Source organism: Simochromis diagramma, unplaced genomic scaffold, assembly GCF_900408965.1.
Source record: "Simochromis diagramma unplaced genomic scaffold, fSimDia1.1 OVJJ01000302.1, whole genome shotgun sequence".
In the NCBI taxonomy this organism is placed as follows: domain Eukaryota; kingdom Metazoa; phylum Chordata; class Actinopteri; order Cichliformes; family Cichlidae; genus Simochromis; species Simochromis diagramma.
The window spans coordinates 4,049,557-4,067,887 of record NW_024386792.1 but is presented as its reverse complement, the minus strand read 5'-3'; the positions used below and the strand labels follow the sequence as shown (position 1 = coordinate 4,067,887).

The window sequence follows — 18,331 nt, the reverse complement described above, 5'->3', positions numbered from 1 at the left end:
TGAGCCTTTTCTAATCATAAAATACAGCCAAACTTAAAGCTAACTGATTGCAGACAGTGCAGTGTGATGCTAACTAAATGCAACCGAGGGGGAGTTAGTTTGAAACACAATTAAGTGCTAAAGAACTAGAGGACAATGTCATGCATACTCTGAAGTGCTCAAAAAGGTAGTCAAGCATTAAAAAAAAGAAAAAAAGGTCACTGTGCTGCTTACAGTTGGGCAAAATAAAGAGAATAAGTGCTTAAGAGTACTGGGTTTCAAAAGGAGAGAGCCCTGTTGCCTTTTTAAACATTACACTCAAACTAAAGGGGGGAGACAGGGAGGGGGGAGGATGTAAAGAAGTGCAGCCATTCATGATTACGCTGTATTAAAAAGGCAGACATTTTAAAAAGGTGTCAAGAGGAGACACATTCTTTTTCTTTTATTATTTATCTCTGTTTTTTTTCCTCTATTGGACCCTGACAATTAGTTTGACTCATTCTCAGAAGTCTCAGGTGGTTTCCTTCCACCAAGTGGCACTAGAGTATAAAAGATAACATAGATAGTACAAGGAAAGTGTGTGTGTGTGTGTGTGTGTGTGTGTGCTGGAGAGATGCTCCCTTTACTCCAGAGACAGCATGCCAGACGTCGACAGAACAAAAAGGAACAAACGGGAATTTAAAAAAGAAGAGGAGGGGGGGGGGGAGACAATCGAGGCATCACTCCAGAGCAGGACGTGACGGATTCCATCCTAACATCACGTCCTGCCACGAGTTACAATTTGGTCTTGACGATTTACGTTCTCTGTCCAATCGATGCGTTCTTCTTTTTTTTTTTGTTTTTACCTTACATAAGTGAAGTAAAAAAACACAAAATAAACATAGAACAATATTTCATTTTTTTAAAAAAGAAAATGCACAAGTAAAAACAGACACATGGAAATAATAAGGGAAAACAACCCCTTTACAAATAAGGGATTTTGGCTTAAAGACCACTTAGGAAACACAAACGCGATCGATGACGGGTAAAGCTCTTTTTTTGTGCCGCTCCATTTTGCAAAAAAAACAAACAAAAAAAAAAAAAAAAGACTTGTTTTCGAGCATTCTCGCGGATAAATACATAGTCTCATAATCAAAAAGTGCAGCACTGTGCAAAATTGGCTATCACAATTTAGCCTGGGACCTTTAGTTCCCAGGGGGAGCTTGACCTCTACTGTCTAATTCATGCAATTTGTATTCATTTGCTTTCTCTGATTTCACAGAGGCAGACCCTTTTGCACCGCCAGAAACGTCTAAATGTGAAACTAAGGGGTGTTGATTGAGTCATTTCCAGCAACTACTGCCTACTTCACATTATGCTAACTTGGTGGATCTAAGTTTGCACTTTAAAAAAAAAAAAAGGGGGGGGGGGGGGTGTAAAATAAAAGGTTTAAGTGCTTTTGGCTTGAAGTGTAACTAAAGTAAGTGCAATTAAAACTCAAAAGGTTGACACGAGGGAAGGAGGCGGGGGGACTAAAAGCAGTACCGTGTCTGCCGGCCTAACAGAGGCCCGGCTTGGCTTCATCGTGGCACCTACAGGAGCTTTGCCTCGTCACGGGTTCTCTATGAACACTAGTAGAAAAGATTTATTATGATGTAAAAGGCTCAGTTAAAAATAAAATAAAGAAAATAAAGGACAAAAAGATGAAAATAAAAATAAACGAGGACACAGAAAGGCCACCAAACACCAACTTTCCCCGCCTTTACCAGCACTGAAGACGTCTCTTGACTGTTCACACTTCTGTATCGCCTTTTTTTTCTCCATGTACATAAACAAAAATACATTCATTCAAGTCATTTTGGAACAGTTTTTTTTCTTCCTTTTTTTTTGTACACAAAAAAATTACAAAAGCTCCAAAAAGCACCATTGAATCGGCCTGCGGTGACGCCTGCTGCGGGCTAGCTCGCTAAACCCGAGAGCGGGTCACCTCCACAAAACAATTATCTCATATCTCTTCTAAGTATAGGTGCGTGATACATAGTTCTGCATGTGACGCTGCTCTGACATCGATCCCGTCTCAGGAGAGACGAACGGATGTTTTCTGCAATATTTCATATTTAGATTGATTGATGACAGGTCGGATTTTCCATATTTACATCGTCACAGCTTACATATATTTTTTTCTGAGCTTAGAAATAACTACTAACTCTGAGATGGAATCGATATCAGCCAGCAGCTACGCACAATACCGTTTCACCATTATACAACAAAAAGAAAACAGAAATTTAAAAAAAAAATAATAATAATAAAAGTAAGTAAAAAAAACAAACAAACAAACAAACAAAAAAAAAAAAAAGATGGGAAGGGGGAGGGCTATAAAACTATGTACAAGATTGATAAATAAGTAAGTGCGTGGTTTGAGGCGTTGCTTTTGAAAAGCATTCCGTTTCATTGGTTCTGTCCACAATTGCACCGCTAACACTTCAAGGATATCTCGAATTTCGCTTCCTAATGACGTCAAAGCTAGTTTGAAACACAGAAACAGGCATGCTATTCCGATGCATAATAGCGATAGACAAAAATGCACTAAAATTGTAGCACTTGCGAGTTTTGTTTTTCGTCTTTTTGTCTCCTCGAAACGACTAACGAAAAATTAGCTATAAAAGTGAGAGACGTTAGTTCCGTCAGGTAATGCAGCTGGGTCCAGGTCATTCAGATGCTTAAAAACAGGGGAAAAAAACAACAACAAAAAAAACAAACAAAAAAAACAAAAAACAGGTAAAGAGAGTAGTAATTGATGCTGAAGTAGTAATAATTCAATTGATAGAACTGATAAGAAAAGCAGCTTTTTTATATATAAATGCATTTTAGCATGTACAGCCTTTTTCTCTTATAAATGTTATTTTTTTCTTTTTTTTCTCTGGTCCAGCTTATTCTGCTGGTCTGATTGGAAAAAAGGGTTGCTCCCGCCGCAGTGGTCAAGTGTCATTCACACCACCGTCCGGAGGAGTGAGGGGAAAGAGCAGGAAGGGGAAGGAGGAGGAAGCGGGGGAGGAGGAGGAGTGGCGGGTGAGGTCAGACAGTCTTGGCCCTCTCCATCAGTCCCAGGTAGGCCAGGAAGGAGTGTTTGTGGGAGGAGGGTGAGGGGAAAGAGCGGGAGGGGGACGCCAAGTTGGAGGAGAAGAGGAGAGGAGACGTGGCCGGCCGCCATCTGGAGTGGAGCTGGGAGTGGAATGTGAAGCGGCTGTTGTGGGTGAACAGGGTGGTGAGGGGGATGAGGTGGGCCTGGTCGCAGTTCCTGTACTGCTCCAACATGTGGCGGGAGGAAGGGAGGAAGAGGGAGGGGCTGCCGCTGTCGCCGGCAACGCTTGCTCCGCTGGGGTCTCTTGGGGCGGCGCCGCCAACGCCATTGGCATTAACCAAACCATGCCGGGGGCAGGCGGGGTCCAGCTGCTGGGACTTGCCCAGCGTGAGCGACAGCGCGACGGACTGAAGCGCCTGAGATGCCGTGAGGCTCATGAGAGGGCTGTTGCTCCCGCTGCCTCCGCTGCTGCTACCACCGCCGCCGCCAAACAGGAAGTTCTCCTGGCTCTTCTGCAACGACGAGCCACCCGGTGACGTCTCCATCGGCAGCTCCTCCCCTACCGCCTCCTCGTCTTCCTCCTCTTCTTCTCCTCCGCCTCCTCCTCCCCCTAAGGCTCCGTCCATCCCCCCCGTTCCCCCGCTCTGGTGTTTCTTGAGGTGGCGGCTGAAGACGAAGGGGTGTGTGGTAGTGAAAGGGCACTCTTGGCAGCCGAAAGTCTGGCGCGGCGCGTGCTTCAGCTTCTTGTGCAGGTTGAGGTTGTCCTTGCGCTTGCAGCTATAAGAGCAGCGGTCGCAGTGGAAGGGCCGCTCGCCCGTGTGCACGCGCACGTGCTCGATGAGCTTATTGGCCGTCTTGGACAAGTAGCCACACTGCTCACACTTGTAGTGGTTGCCTAGGCGGTGCCTGCGCATGTGGGCCTCCAGCGAGGCCTGGTCGGGCCACAGTCCCTGGCAGATGCGGCAGCGGTACTCCATCTTACAGTGCGTCTTAAGGTGGCACTCCATGGCCGCTGGACGATTGGTGGAGTAGATGCAAAAAGGGCACCTGGTTAATGGAAGGAAGGACGGAGGGAGGAAGGGAAGGGGGGCAGGGAGGGAGGACACAACACACAAAAGCAAAAGACAGCTGAAAGGAACATGTATGTCCAAAGCCATGTAAGACACCTTGAAACTTAATAACACGAGAATGATGAAGAGGAGGAGGACAGATAAAGGAAAATTGTGTACAATGTACAGTTCTGTGTGCACGTGGTGGTATGTGTGGAAGTTTAATGGTGAAAGAATTGAAGTGACCAGGTATGCATGTGTGAGAGGGGAGGGGAGGGAAAGGAGGAAGGTGAGGCAGTGTGGGGTAGGGGAGATGACAGGCAGGAGAAAAAGATTGGAGCAGTAGGACATGAAGGGAAATGAAGGAATGGAGTGGCACTTACATTTAAATAGCACCTTTCATCTGCTCTGGGCCCCAAAGCGCTTCACAAACCCTGCAGAACAGAATTACCTCAGAAAAACCTCGAAATGGTCAAGGCCCTCTCTCCCTCTCTACACACTCCTACATATACAGAAACACTTTACATTGCTCGAGTGCATACATGTGTGTGTGCGCACACAGGATGGGAGGGGGGAGGGAAGGGTGAAAAAAAAAAAAAAAGTATTGATCTGGGCTCAAAGGGGGGTAAGAAAATGCAGGCAATCGAAAAGCAATTTTCCCCGAAGGTTCTTTAACTTTTTTCTAGTTGGCTTAATTCTGCCTGCTTTTATTAGTAAATATAAAAAGTGGCTTAAAGAAAGTAAGAGTCTGGCAGAAGGTCACATATGCAGATGTTAACAGTAAGGTATACGAGTCGAGCTGGAGCGAATTGAATACGCAGACATCAAAAGAGCTCTGTTCTTCCCGTTTAAAATGTCCTCTATCCAGGTCTATATTATTTGTATACTGTACCATAAAAAATTAATCTGGCTTCAGAAACGTACACCAGACAAACAGTTAAATCTTTAAACAAGAAGTCCTTTACATTTAATCGCTCGCACTACAGCTAGCAGCAACGTGTCGAGGTAACGACTAAAAGACGCCGTGTGCAGGTCTTCGAGCTATGAAGGGGCTTCTTGTGTCATTTTTGCATTCGTATTTTCAGATGAGATAAAAGTCAGTGCAACTCTGTTAAGCAGCTTCCTGTTTTCATTCAGTGAAATGCTACCATTTCCACACATTTATAGCAATGTTGAGAACTTCACTGATGGCTGAACAGAAAAAAAAAAAAAAACTACAAAAAACAAAAAAAATGTACAACACAGGTCTTTCGTGACAAGATGAGGCGGTATTCATAATGATATTCGATGGTTCTGCACATGCACGGGACTGGAGTTGTGTGAGAGACTCGAGAACAAAAACAAAACATGGCTCATGTTGCTTGAAATGAATCTTCACAAAACATCTGCATTTACTTTTTAAGACACATACAGAAGCTTGAATCTTGTATCCAGAGTGGCGTTAACATGGCCGAAGCTAAAGGTGTGTTTAAGTACATTGGTACATTATCAGTGTGTGTGTGTGTGTGTTTGTGGGGGGGTGCTGAGGTCAGCAGATGAGTTTTATGTTAGCTTGACAGGCCTGAAATGTCACAAGGACGTGTCACAGTACAACAAAGGCTCCTGTGGGACTGGAGTATGGCGATGGAGAGGGAAGCGTGAGGAGACGAGAGCTGTACACACAGTCGGTGCTAATGGCTCAGTCACACTAGAGGAAAAGTTGGTGGTTGTCCGGTGTTTGCGCTGAATTTTTTTCCACATTCGGCGGCTGAGTGCGCAGAACTCTCAGCCTCTCTGTGACCACTTTTGATCGCACAGGTCTCCTAGTGGGAGGCAAACGGTTTGAAAACACTCATGGTCTGAGTGCAGCGACTCTCAGACAGATTGGTGAAGGTTTACAAATAGCTGCTGATTAGTTTATCAACAGACTGCCAACATCTTACAATCAGTCAGAGTCAGTCTGCAACCATGAGCACAACTGGTTGCAGACTGGCTGCATTCCATTATATTCCTATAAAAGCCACAGAAGTCGCAGAGCGCCTATGTCACTTTGTAGTCAAATATTTGTCCTGCGGCAACTACGTCACTATTTGTGGAGATATTTCTGAGGTTCTCGCTGGACTCTGAACGTAAGTAGTTAACATGAAATTCTGTGCATGTAGACGACAACAGATTTGCAATTTAGCTGACTGATTGCTAGATTGAAACGGATAGCCGACCGACTCCAGCCTATTGCCGTTTTATCTCCATCTTGATGTGCCAAAGTTGCTTTGAAGGCAAAACTGACCACAAGCGGTTGCAGACTTAGTCTCTAAAAATTTAACAACTTCAAATTGATTGCGCACAGTCGCAATACTTTGGGTCGCACTGCGGTCTCCGACTGCCGTTTTCTTCTAGTGTGACTGTAGCATAATAAAAACAAGGCTGCTTTATCAGAATACATTAAAAATAACAGAACCATATGCAGTGTGCATGTGTGTTTGTTCACACTGGTATTTAAAGGCTGTTCATTCTTTCCACTGCATGCATTTAGACTGAACAGACTGCGAGTGATTTAGACATTTGTGATTATGGGGTGCCTGTAACGCGCTTGATTATCTTTTAGGGGTGTGCCAACAAATTTTATATAATCAACAGCAGAGTGCACCATGTGTCTGTTATTTTGAGGAGGGAGGGAAGTAGTTTTGTGGAATGCAGGTTTCCTAAGATATTTTTTCCTTGGCATGCCTGTTAGCTGTGGGCAGAGGAACAACAGACCCTGAGGGGAAGCCCATTTCCATCTCCTTTCCACTCTCCCTTCTGTTCACAACAGCCACTGCAGACCCACAGACCGCTGTCTAATAAGTTGGACTTGCCAAGACAGGCTGTTGAGAAAAACTGAATCAAGTATCATTTCATTTGCTGGCCGCAGATAATAACCATTAAAAGGGAGGTTAGGCGATTAAAGGCATGCGGCCCAAATAATCTTCAAATTAAAAAAACGTGTTGGTTACAATCAGCTCTTATTTAAATGAATAATGCTTATATATGCTTGTGCATTTTTTTAAAATGTTGCATTTATAATAAGTTACAAGCACACCCCACGAGGTACTCTAATAAGTGTGTATATACAGTATGTGATTTTTGTGTGTAGTGAATTGAGAGGGGAAGGGAGGGGAAGGACGGGCGGAGTTAGGAACCTCTGTCTGTACTTGCTTTCCTTACTTGAGCCCTCCGGAGGGGACGGTGTGGCACTTCTTGTGCTCCAGCAGCTGCTCGGGCGTCTTGAGGAACTTGTGGCAAACGTCGCACTCAAACATTCGTGTGATGAGGTGGATCTGGAGGTGGCGCTCGTACATGCTGCGCGTCTTGCACACAAAATTGCAGAAGACGCACTCGAAACCTGGAGAGAGAGCAAGAGGAGGAGGAGAAAGGTGAGTATTAAGACCGGGTTTGTTTTTTTGTAGAAAGCTGATCTGCATTTGGAGGAAATCTCAGAGGTTCCCCATCTGCTAAGGGGAGAGAGAGAGTTCAGATACAGGGAGAGGTCAGGTGTAATAATGTTCTCTTAGGCTGCAGGAGTAAAATTCCTCTGCACTTCTGTTCAAGCAAAGGGGCTCACGAGAGACAGATCGTGAAAGTGGACGGTCCAAGGAGATGCAGCAGGGGCTGTAATATCCTGACTGAGTCCAAAAAAGGGCTCGAGCTCTTTAAAAAACACACGACCCTGCAGTTCTTGCAACAAAATGACCCCTTACCGCTCTGTAACAAAAACCTCTTTCTGTTCTACAGTACAGACAGACTTCAGAACACGGGACATGGTTTTTGTACACAGACTCTCATTTAGAGTAAACTAACCTTCATGGATGAAATCTGCAGAGCATCCAATTAAAAGGAAAAAAAAAAAACAATAATTCACAGCATCCTCGATGAGGCCACATATGAATACAATTAAGTGAATCAAGTTAGTATGTACTCATTGGCTGTGCTTGGTTGAGAATTAATGAGTGTGCTTTTGAAGGACAGAATCGGTTTGGGGGCGTTGTCCCGTCTTCTTGAGCCCGTCGCCCAGCGTGCACCTTCCTGACCAAAGCATTTAGTCTTAATAGATCTTCAAAAGACAAGGGTAATTATGGAGACGGGATCTCTTTAATACTCACTTTCTCAATCAGAGGAGTACCCTCAAACTTTTTAGCCAAGAGATTTGTTGATCAGTTTGACCAACTTCCCCCCAGCGAGGTTTCAAAAACATGTCAGTTTTGCTTGTTTGGTCACTTTAAACAACTTTTTGAGAACACCTAAACTCTGATTCTTGCTCATTTAGAAATGAATAATTCAGTTTGTGGAGATTTCAGGGGCTTTGAAAGTGTATTTGGGTGCAACAGTTCCCACAGTCCCTTGCCTTTGTCAGACTTGTCCTCGGTTCCCGATCCCGAGTGGCTTCCGGAGCTGGACTGGCTGCCGGCGGAGGAGGGCGGGGCTAACAGGCTCTTGAGTTCTTCGTTACCGTGGGTGAGGTCTCCGCCCTCCGAGCTGTTGAGCGAGTCGCTGAGGGCCGAGAGGGAGGATGAGGTGCTCTTGGTCTCGCTGAGGGGACTTCTCGAGTTCAGACCTGGACGCCGGAGGGCGGAGCACAGAGAGAAAGAAACGTTTGTTGGTAGGATCTAATAAGCACGGGAGAGAAACTGCAGGGGCAGTGAAGAGAAAATAAAAATCTACACAATCTGTGAGCGACACATCATCGGTTTCTAGATCCCCATTGTTATGCACGCGGACACATACACAAACAGAAGGAAAACAGGCAGGCTCGATGGTCCTGAGCTCTGACTGAGGCCCTGCTGCCAGTCCAATCAAGATGCAGTGTGCTTTTATTGATCCCCGTCTGTAAGTCTGCAATTCAGTAGGAAAAGAGAGGGAATAAGGAGCGGAGGGGGCGGCAGGGAGGGAGGGGCGAGGAGCTCGGGTCATGGCCAAAGGAGCTAAGATGGCGGGAGCATCTCAGGGCACAGCTCAACAAAGGGCATTCACTCAGGAGGGAGAGGAAAAGAAAAAAAAAAAAAGGAGGGAGGAAAAGCCTGCACCGATCCTGAAATGGTTGACCTACCTTTTTAATAACAGCCTAGTACACACACACACACACACACACACACACACACACACACACACACACACACACACACACACACACAAAAAAGCATAAAATGTACAGGAATGTGCACATGCAGCGCACATGCGTCTCCCCCCGCCTGGTATCACAAGATGACGAAGCGCCTTCAATCAAATCTAAATATACCAGGGTCATTCACAGCACGGTCTCAGCAGCTTTTAAATACAGCGTGCCTCTGTCTCCTTTGCTGCAGTATTTATCATCTGCTGGCCTTCTCTTATAATATCCCAAAGGCTAATGGCAAAAGATGCAAGCGGGGAGGAAATGCCCTGAGCCACCGAGACTCGACCTTAAAACACACTTTTAACTGAGAAACATTTAATTTTCTTTCACAGAATAACTTTTCTGTGACTGTCCAGCAACATTTATGATAAAGAGAAATAAAGAGGCAAATTTTCACTCCTCCCTTCTTATGAAATCCCACCCACACAAGCCCCCGCCACCCCCCACTCACTGCAAACTTCACCGGAGGGGGTCGGTTCAAACACCCGGTGAGCTCTCTGCCATCTCGCGCCTGGGTGTGTCCACACATCTGACAGGCTGCTGAGCCCACCCTCTCCGACCACCTGAAGTTTTGACACTTCCCCAAAAATGGGCAGGACCTTTGACAAATCATTACAACATCCTCACGAAAAAAGGCGGGATGCACGTTTCTACAGTTGAAGTCGCTCGTACCCCCTCCCGCCACCGTTTGTGCGTTTGCCACTGGTGTCCATCTTGTGCGAAGCTGAGATAAATGCCAAAAGACGCTGAGAGACTTAAAAGATGGCCAAAGTGGCATCGTAAACCCAGCTCGTCTCCAAAAGGACCCGAGGCCTATTGATTTTCCCCCCCTCAGGCACGATAAGGGCCAACCTTCTCAGATAAACAAGGCCGCTGTGGCCTCTGAAAGACCCCTCAGCTGTCTGGGCCGGACAATCCCACCCTCCCACCCACACATAAGGAGCAAACACACACACACACACACAAACAAGGAGCACTACCAGAGGAGCACAACGTCAGCAATAAACTGGACAAAGCTGTTTTAGACAAAAACAGTCATATCGACCACCAGAGGTTCAGACCAGCAGCTTTAAAAGTCCAAAGAAGGTCGATTGGAGGAGACTTGTTCATGAAACCCAGCTCTGCCGCTCGTCTTTCCCTCTGTCCTCTGAAATGTGTTTTTATCAAGGGTTATATTAAGATGTTTTTGCTTAAAACAGCCCATAGTGATTTCCTTTTATTACACAAAAGTAGCCCATAAATATTTAAACAGTGGCAGAGTTTATATTGCTGTGATAATGCTTTTTATTTCTCTCAAATTTGATATCTGTTCACAAAACGCACATACGCCAGCCAACTCAAATGCTTATTACCGAGCACTTTATCTTTAAGTTGTTCACATACAGACAAGGTGAGCAGAGGAGGAGCCCTTCTCGCCCTATCTGCGCTGCTAAGGGGGGGGGGAGCTCTTTAACCTCACCCGTTGTTTAAATTTAAACTCCATGTGTTGGAGTGCAGAGCCAAAATAATAGAAAATGTGTCACTGTCCAAATACCGCACTGTATTTATATTCTGAGCTGCGACCAAGAGCCACAATGTGTAAGCTACCACCCACTCTTCCATGCGAGAGTAATTTTGAAAATAACTCCATAAATCTCTTTTTCTGCGGGAGCTGAATCGGGTACTTTGCAGAACAGGTCTGAGGACCCGCAGAAACAACAGCGAGCGGAAAGGAGATTAAAAGACGCGGAGTGCGGTTAAGTCCCGCCCATATGGGAAAGAGTTCTCCATCGAGTTTACGTGATTCCTCATCTCCTCCTACCTGTGACCGGGAAATCACGTTAGTGTGCCGTTCTGAAACATCTATCGTTTCCTAGAACGCACTGAGAGGAGGCAGGAACGAAGAGAGGAGGCCTGATTGAGGGTGCGCAGATGTATCCTCTGTGGCACCGTTTGCACCCATGACATATTACAGAGGCGTGAGACACAGATAACACCTAAACGTTTTACACCAAATTAGGTTTAGGTGTGAAAAAGAAAATACTGACTGTATTTAAAAAAAGAGAGCGCAGCAACAAGATTGTGCGTATTTTATTTGTATTTCTTTCAGTTCCTTTCTATAATATCTGGAGGGGAATATTTAAATCATGCACAAAAACTTTGATTTACTGCCAATTACACCAACATTACAGATGGAAAAAAGACATGTTTCGCACTCGATATTCAAAAAAAGACGCAAGTGATTTAGAGCGCAACATCTGTAAATCACCCGTAAAACTAACCACAGGAGTATAGCGCCTATGGTATGAGGAGGACTCTACAACTAAGTCTTCCTCCTTATCCATTAAGTGCATCTATGAGAAGCTTGTTTCTGCTGCTGAAAAGAAATTCATCAATTCAAGTCATTTTTTTGCCATTCAGAAGCCAAAAGTGTTTTGTTTTTTTAAATTAAATACAATTAACATCCTAAGATACAAAATAATAAGAAAATAACATGAAATGTTGAGTTATTAAGTTGAAATATAAAAGTTCTTCCTGAACGCCGGTAGTCTCATCTGACATCTGCTATCCAACAGTAGGCTGTGACAGTGTAACAGCGGGAAGGCCATGCATCTCTGCCACATGTCACACATAACCAGTCGCTTTAAAAATGAGGTTCAGATTCAAGGACGCTTTTTGCCTGGACTCCTTGCGTCCTCTTGTGGGTGGGACTAGACGCGAGGAGAGCAGACGAGGAGGGAAACGGTGAAATGAGAATCATTCAAAAAGCTGCGAGTAACGTGGCAGCAGTATGCTAACACGCAGCTAACATTAGCCTTCCAACAGCTAATGAGACAGAGCAGGAGGCTGAAACAGTAAAGTCTAATATTTCAGCCTCGCCAGAGGGTGAGCTTTTTCTGTTTAGGAAAAACAGGAAAAGAAACAAAACAAAAAGCAAATTGTGTGAATATTTGATGCTTTGCTGATGAGTTTGAGCTTATTTTTTCTTTTTGCAGAACTTTCCTAACATTTTCTTCCATAAACTGATCATCAGCTCACTCCAACAATACACATACAAACAAACAAACAAAAAATAAAAATCAAAGACTCTCTCATCAGTGCTGTCACCACCAAAAGTCAGGCCAGCTATTTGTACCTGCATGCCCAGTGCTGATGTGGTTCCTCATGTCGGTCTCCTCCATGCACACATAGTCACAGACGCTGCAGCAGAGCGAGAACATCCACTGCTCCTTGTCCACATGGAGCGACATGTGGCTGACAAACTGGGCATTCAGCTCCGTCTGGAAACCACACACATGGCAGCTGGACAGAGAACAGAGAGGAAGAAGGAGGAAGAGGGTGAGAATGAGAGGAGGCCGACGGGCCGCTTCAGTGTTAGATTTTCCCTGCAAGAACTGCCAAATGGTATGTTGTAGCTACATTCCTCTCAATGTGATAAAGACTGCTGAAGATAACATACAATTCAGAAATAGTGCAACTGACCTATTTTTAAAGACATTGGACACATTAAAGTGTCCAGTTACATATTGGAAATTCATCCAGTTAGATTTTTTTGCAGACATTTACAGAAAGAAGAGATGATTAGCTAAGCTCTGTTTGTTCAACCAAGCTGCTCACAAATCAAAATCCAAGCTGTTTTACCAGAACAGAGTAACTGTTGTTATATATATATATATATATGATAAAAAAACCCACAATTGAGTTTGTTTGTTGTCCTCCAAAAAAGCCACGCCACTCTTTATGCTAAGCTACAGTACTTTGTTTTGCTTCCAAGGAACAAGACCTATTTGAATTTATTTTAAAGTGTTGTTGTACAATAGCAAAAAAAACAAATTAATTAATTAGAAAAAGGGCACCTAACTGAAGGGATGAACCAATTTTAAATACTTGATTCAGGTCCTAACTAGCAGCCTGTCACACAAATAGCTGAATCTACAAAAATGCAAAAAAGACCATTTTTATACCAACAAGATGATTCCCCAAAAGCTTGATTCTTGATTTGGTGTCCAGTATGTCCTTAATTTTTTTTTTTTTACAAAACTGGACAAGGAGGAGAAAAGAAGATAGCAGGGCTAACAAACAAAACAAATCAAATAAAAACTATCAATCATAAATTGATTTATGGACAGCAATTTTAGACATCCTTAAAAGATCCAGAAAAAATAGAAAAACAAACAAAAACAACAAAGACCCGACACAGGACCAGACAGATGCATCTGGCCCTTTAGCTGATATCCATCTACTGTTCACTGAAGCTCCATCACAAATGGTTTCAGTGGAAGGTTGGCTGTCAAGAAGTCATTCTTAAGAAAGAGAAAAAGCTGAAGTGTTCCACATTAAACATGAATTGGACTGAAAAATACAACAAATGAGTGCCTACAGTCATCTGTAAAACACCGTGGACACTGTGTCATGGTTTGGGGCTGCATTTCAGCCAGGGTTGTTGGGGGTCTTGTGAAAAATGACGGAATTATGAGCACAGGAAAGTGTCCAGCATCCTGGATTTAAAAACAAAACAAAAACACACATGCAGTGGAACACCATCAGTCATGGATTGGCCTCCCCAGAGCCCGGAACGTGACATTATTGAAGCAGTGTGGGATCATCTTGACAGAGAAAAGAACAAAAGGCAGCCAACATCCAGAGAAGAGCTTTGATTATCCTTCAAGAAACCTGGAGAACTAATCCTGAAGACTACTTAAAGAAGTCAGAGGAAAACCTGCTAAGAGAGTTCAGGCTGTTTTGAAGAATAAAGGTGGTCACACCAAATGTTGACTTTCTCAAGCTTGTTAGAATTTCAAACTCTGGTTTGTTTTTTTATACTGTATTTCCATGTATCGCTAACATATTTCTGCAACACTCATTTCTCAGCTTCCCAGCAAAACATAAGGAAATGTGGGACTTTTGCACAACTGTTCACTGGGTCTTGGTTCATGTGAAAAGCACAGACACAAGAGCAGATCTACTTCATCTCCTCATCTGAACTTTTAGCAAGAAGGTGAACGAGCATGTTTCAGATAAAATGAAAACAAACCTTTAACATCTAGCAGTGGCAGAGAGAGGGTGTAATTGTGCATCAGAGAAATAAATATATATCTATCTATCTATATTTTTTTTAAAAAGCCTAAATCCACTATGTGGTACTGGCTTGAGATGTCCTCAGCAGGTGTGGTGGTAACACGTGGTCACTTATCACTACCTGTAGTAGTACGGGCAGTTCTTGCGCTCGGTGGAGTCGGCTGTAACAGCGCTGACAATCTGCTCAGCATCTGTGTTGACCAGCTTGACAGAGTGGATGGTCAGGTGCTGATTGAGGTTAGCCCTGCACTTGGCTGCATAAGGACACAGGTGACACTTGTACTTCCTCTCTTCTGCAAGGAAACACACACACACACACACACACGACCCTGGGTTACTGTAAACATCACCTCAGATGATATTTCATTAAGTTGCGCTCAGCCTCTGAGCTTTTAAAGCAAGCCTAAACCTAATTACTTAACGCTTAACCCTGCCTCACCTTCGCCCGACCCCAACTGTAAACCTGATCCCCAGATTTCTGGGAAACACATGTAGATGCCACAAGATGTTTTAAAAAAACAAAACAAACAAACAAAAAAAACAACAACAACAACAGGCACACATGAACATCATCTCCCAATAATTTGCGAGCGCTATGAAATCCACGCAAAAACACACTTCTCTTTATCTGAAAACAAATTAACATAACAGCACATCCAGCTCAAACACACACATGCTTACACAAAGACACACGCGCGCGCGCACATACGCCATTTGCCCCAAGGACACGAAGCCAGGCAACCTTTATGTCGCCGGGGAAACCAAAAAGACCATCACACTGACATATGCCCCTGCTTCTGCTCTCCGTGGTGTGGCCAAGCTGTTCACAGCCAACACTCTCAGATGGTGAGCGTGCATGTCGTGCAGTGTGTGCACGCTAAATGTGAGAGCATGTCCAATTGTGTGGGGGCATTTTGTACACTAGTCTCCATTTGTGCACTTTGTGTGTGTAGTTATTCGTTACTAATCCTGAACAGACAAAAACTTTACAAACAGGAGAATCATTTTATTTATTAATTCATTTTTAACCAATAAGGAAAGAGGAGAGTGGAGAGTTGTGGAAGACGGTGATGGGGTAGAATGAATCGATGGGGTGCAAAGGCGGGCCGAGTCTGAAAAACACAGGGTAATCAGGACACAAGGGAGTGAGGCAGACTCCCAGAGAGAAAGTGAAAGAGCTAACCAATCGTAGCAGGATCAGAATTACTGGGGTGTGTGTGCATGTGTGTGTGCGTGTGTGCGTGTGTGTATACTCCGTGGCATCCTTCTAGCTGGGTAATTAGACGGGCAGTTTTCCCAGTGAGACTAATCATGGTAGTAATCTCTTTAAAGGAAGGGTAATCTAGTCTAGTCAACCTTATTTATTTACTGTGGGCAGCATCAACAACACAGGTGAATACCTAATGCCTGCACATGAACGGAGAAGACGTCACAGCATGCTGGCGGTGACTTACCTGTGTGCAGGGAGAGGTGTCTAGAAAGGGTCTGCTGTCGACCAAACACCTTGCCACAAATGGGACAGGGGAAGAGCTGTTCGTTTAATCTCCACTGGGCGATCCCATTTCCCAGCTCTCCGTCATCCTTTTCCGAGTCTAGAACACACACGCGCACACACACGGAGAAAACCGTTCCCATCATTTGCTGCCAGCTACAGAAACGACTGCAGACTGCTGTAACTCAGCCAAAGTTACTTACGCTCTACATGCACTGCTGTGCTAAGTGAGCTTCTACTAACCACAGTGTTCTCTGGATTATTGGGTAACCTTTGCTTTCCTCGTCTGTTTTAAGCATTTTCCTTTTATTCAATAATCTGTTGTCAGGTGGGATATGAGGCTCCAACATTAGCCCGCTATGATGCCCCAGTTACTTCCCTCCTCAGACCAGTGACGCAGCTTTATCGAGGCGCACTCGTCCGTTCATATTTTCGTTGAGAAATATTTTCACATTTGAAGAAATCTGCTTCTTTGCTTTTATGAGGACAGCATCTAATAATTATTGACCTAGCAGCCAGGCCGTTTTTTCACAGGACAGGCAGAAAGTAATAACAGCAGCCCAGCAGGATAAACAGTAGCAGTAAAAGGACATCTTGCGTGTACACTGTAATTTTCATACTTGTTAGTGAATTTAAATATGTAAGGTTTATTTTTGAACTGTGGACAGAACAATGCCAGCCATTTTTTGCCCTCCTGCATCCAGCTGACATAATCTAAGCTGTCCTGAAATTTACCCTGATGAGCCAAAACATTATTCTCACTCCACAGTGAAACAAACAATGTTGGATATTTCATAACAGCAGCATGTGTCATGGTGTGAGATATATTAAACCTTTAGGGAAAGGCTGGTTCTGCAGGTCAATTTACTGAATGCAGGAAACATGATCTGGTGTACTGAATTATCCTTATAATTGCATATTTGAAAGTGAATATCCAGACTGTGGTACAGGAAGCTTTTTGAATGCAGTTTGTAGTAACAACTACATCTGAGCAAAATTCTTGGCCCATATATTCTCTGGGTACAGCAGCAGCTCCAAAACATGGCCCATGTCCCTAAGAGTCATCAGATAAGAGTCAAAGTTTCTCAACTTTAACAGTGACCAAGTGACCATGGCGCGACAACTGGGTTTAAAAAAAAAAAAAAAAAAAAACTCTTGACAGCTTAAAGTATAATGTTGACAGGCTTTTAATAAAATTTAATTCAATGCAATTTGATTTATATAGCTCCAAATAACAAAAACAGTTGCCTCAAGGTGCTTTAAAGGGGACACGCTTGAACAAGACTCAGCCGAGTCCAACAATGCGCGCTCCAACTCAAACGTCTTACACTGGCTCCCTGTTAAATCCAGAATTTAATTTAAAATCCTTCTCCTCACATATAAAGTCTTGAAAAATCAGGCGCTGTCATATCTTAAAGACTTATCCTAACAGAGCTCTTCGCTCTCAGACCTTCAGCTTGGTTGTAATTCAAAGAGTTTTTGAAAGTAAAATGGGAGGCAGAGCCTTCAGCTATCAGGCCACTTGCCTGTAGAACCAACTCCCAGGGTGGATTTGGGAGACAGACACCCTCTCTACTTGTAGGATTAGGCTTAAAAGTTTCCTTTTTGATAAAGCTTATAGTCAGGTCTGGATAGTTATGCTGCAATAGGCTTATGCTCTAACCAGATGTGCAGGATAGCTGTCACCGAGCCTGGTTCTGCTGGAGGTTCCTTCCTGTTAAAAATACATTTTTTCTTCCCACTGTTGCCAAATGTTCGCTCATGGGTTTTTTTCTCCATAATACTGTAGGGTCTTTACCTTACAGTGTAAAGCACTTGAGGCAATTGTTAAGAATTGGCACAATATAAATAAACTTGAATTGAATTAAAAGGATTTGCTGCAACCATCTTGGGACCAGATACTACACGACACTTACAGCATGCAAAAGGTGTGTTAAGCAGGGGTGGTCACAGTATTTGGCTCTTAAAAGGGTACATAAACATTTTCTAATCTAATGTAATAATTTCACATAGTTTCACATTCATAAAGGTGCCTGTGTGTGCCTACCCATCACCCACCAGGACAAGAAACGGGGCAAATGAAACAGAATGGTGACATGTTTTGTTAGTTCCTTCTTTACGAATGCATTTTAATTATAATCTGTGTTCACGTTTTTGATAATTGTAAGGTAAAATCTGTTCGACAGCCAAAAGCTTGGAAGGTAAAAAAGGCTTGTTTGAGAAAATATGCCCCATAATCAAAACATTTTCAGGCATATAAATATGAAAAAGTCTTAATTCCCTTCGTCTGAACAGCAGAACGACTGATACACCGCGGGCTAATTTGCTAACCCACGAGAGTGAAACCTGTCTGCCACCATTTGACAGATGCTCATTGTTTAGCCTGCAGGTGGGATGCAGTCTAAATGCATTCTTAATGTCAACGGCAAGCACAAGTCCTTTGCTCTGAAGCCTGCAGCACAAGCACACCACTGTAACTCTCCTCGCTGTATTTCACCTCTTTCATTTGGGAGAGGATGGAAGGAAAGACATAAAAAGAATAACACTGAGAATTTTCCCTTGCT

General features: G+C 43.8%; 1 protein-coding gene across 4 annotated transcripts in view; it reads right to left on the bottom strand.

Annotated features, from left to right (window-relative positions):
• Positions 1-445: 445 nt before the first annotated feature.
• znf827 (zinc finger protein 827) overlaps positions 446-18,331 on the bottom strand; it is a 76,028-nt gene continuing 58,142 nt past the window's right edge. For 2 of the 4 annotated variants that reach the window (XM_040023871.1, XM_040023869.1), the window contains exons 9-14: positions 15,730-15,867; positions 14,397-14,568; positions 12,333-12,499; positions 8,450-8,659; positions 7,273-7,450; positions 446-4,087 (exon numbers count right to left, since the gene is read on the bottom strand). In XM_040023871.1, coding sequence (XP_039879805.1) covers positions 3,034-4,087; positions 7,273-7,450; positions 8,450-8,659; positions 12,333-12,499; positions 14,397-14,568; positions 15,730-15,867 — 1,919 coding nt within the window. In that variant the 3' untranslated portion in view covers positions 446-3,033. Of the gene's footprint in view, positions 4,088-4,472; positions 4,524-7,272; positions 7,451-8,449; positions 8,660-12,332; positions 12,500-14,396; positions 14,569-15,729; positions 15,868-18,331 lie in introns of all 4 variants that reach the window. The other 2 variants (XM_040023872.1, XM_040023870.1) reach the window with 2 other exon arrangements.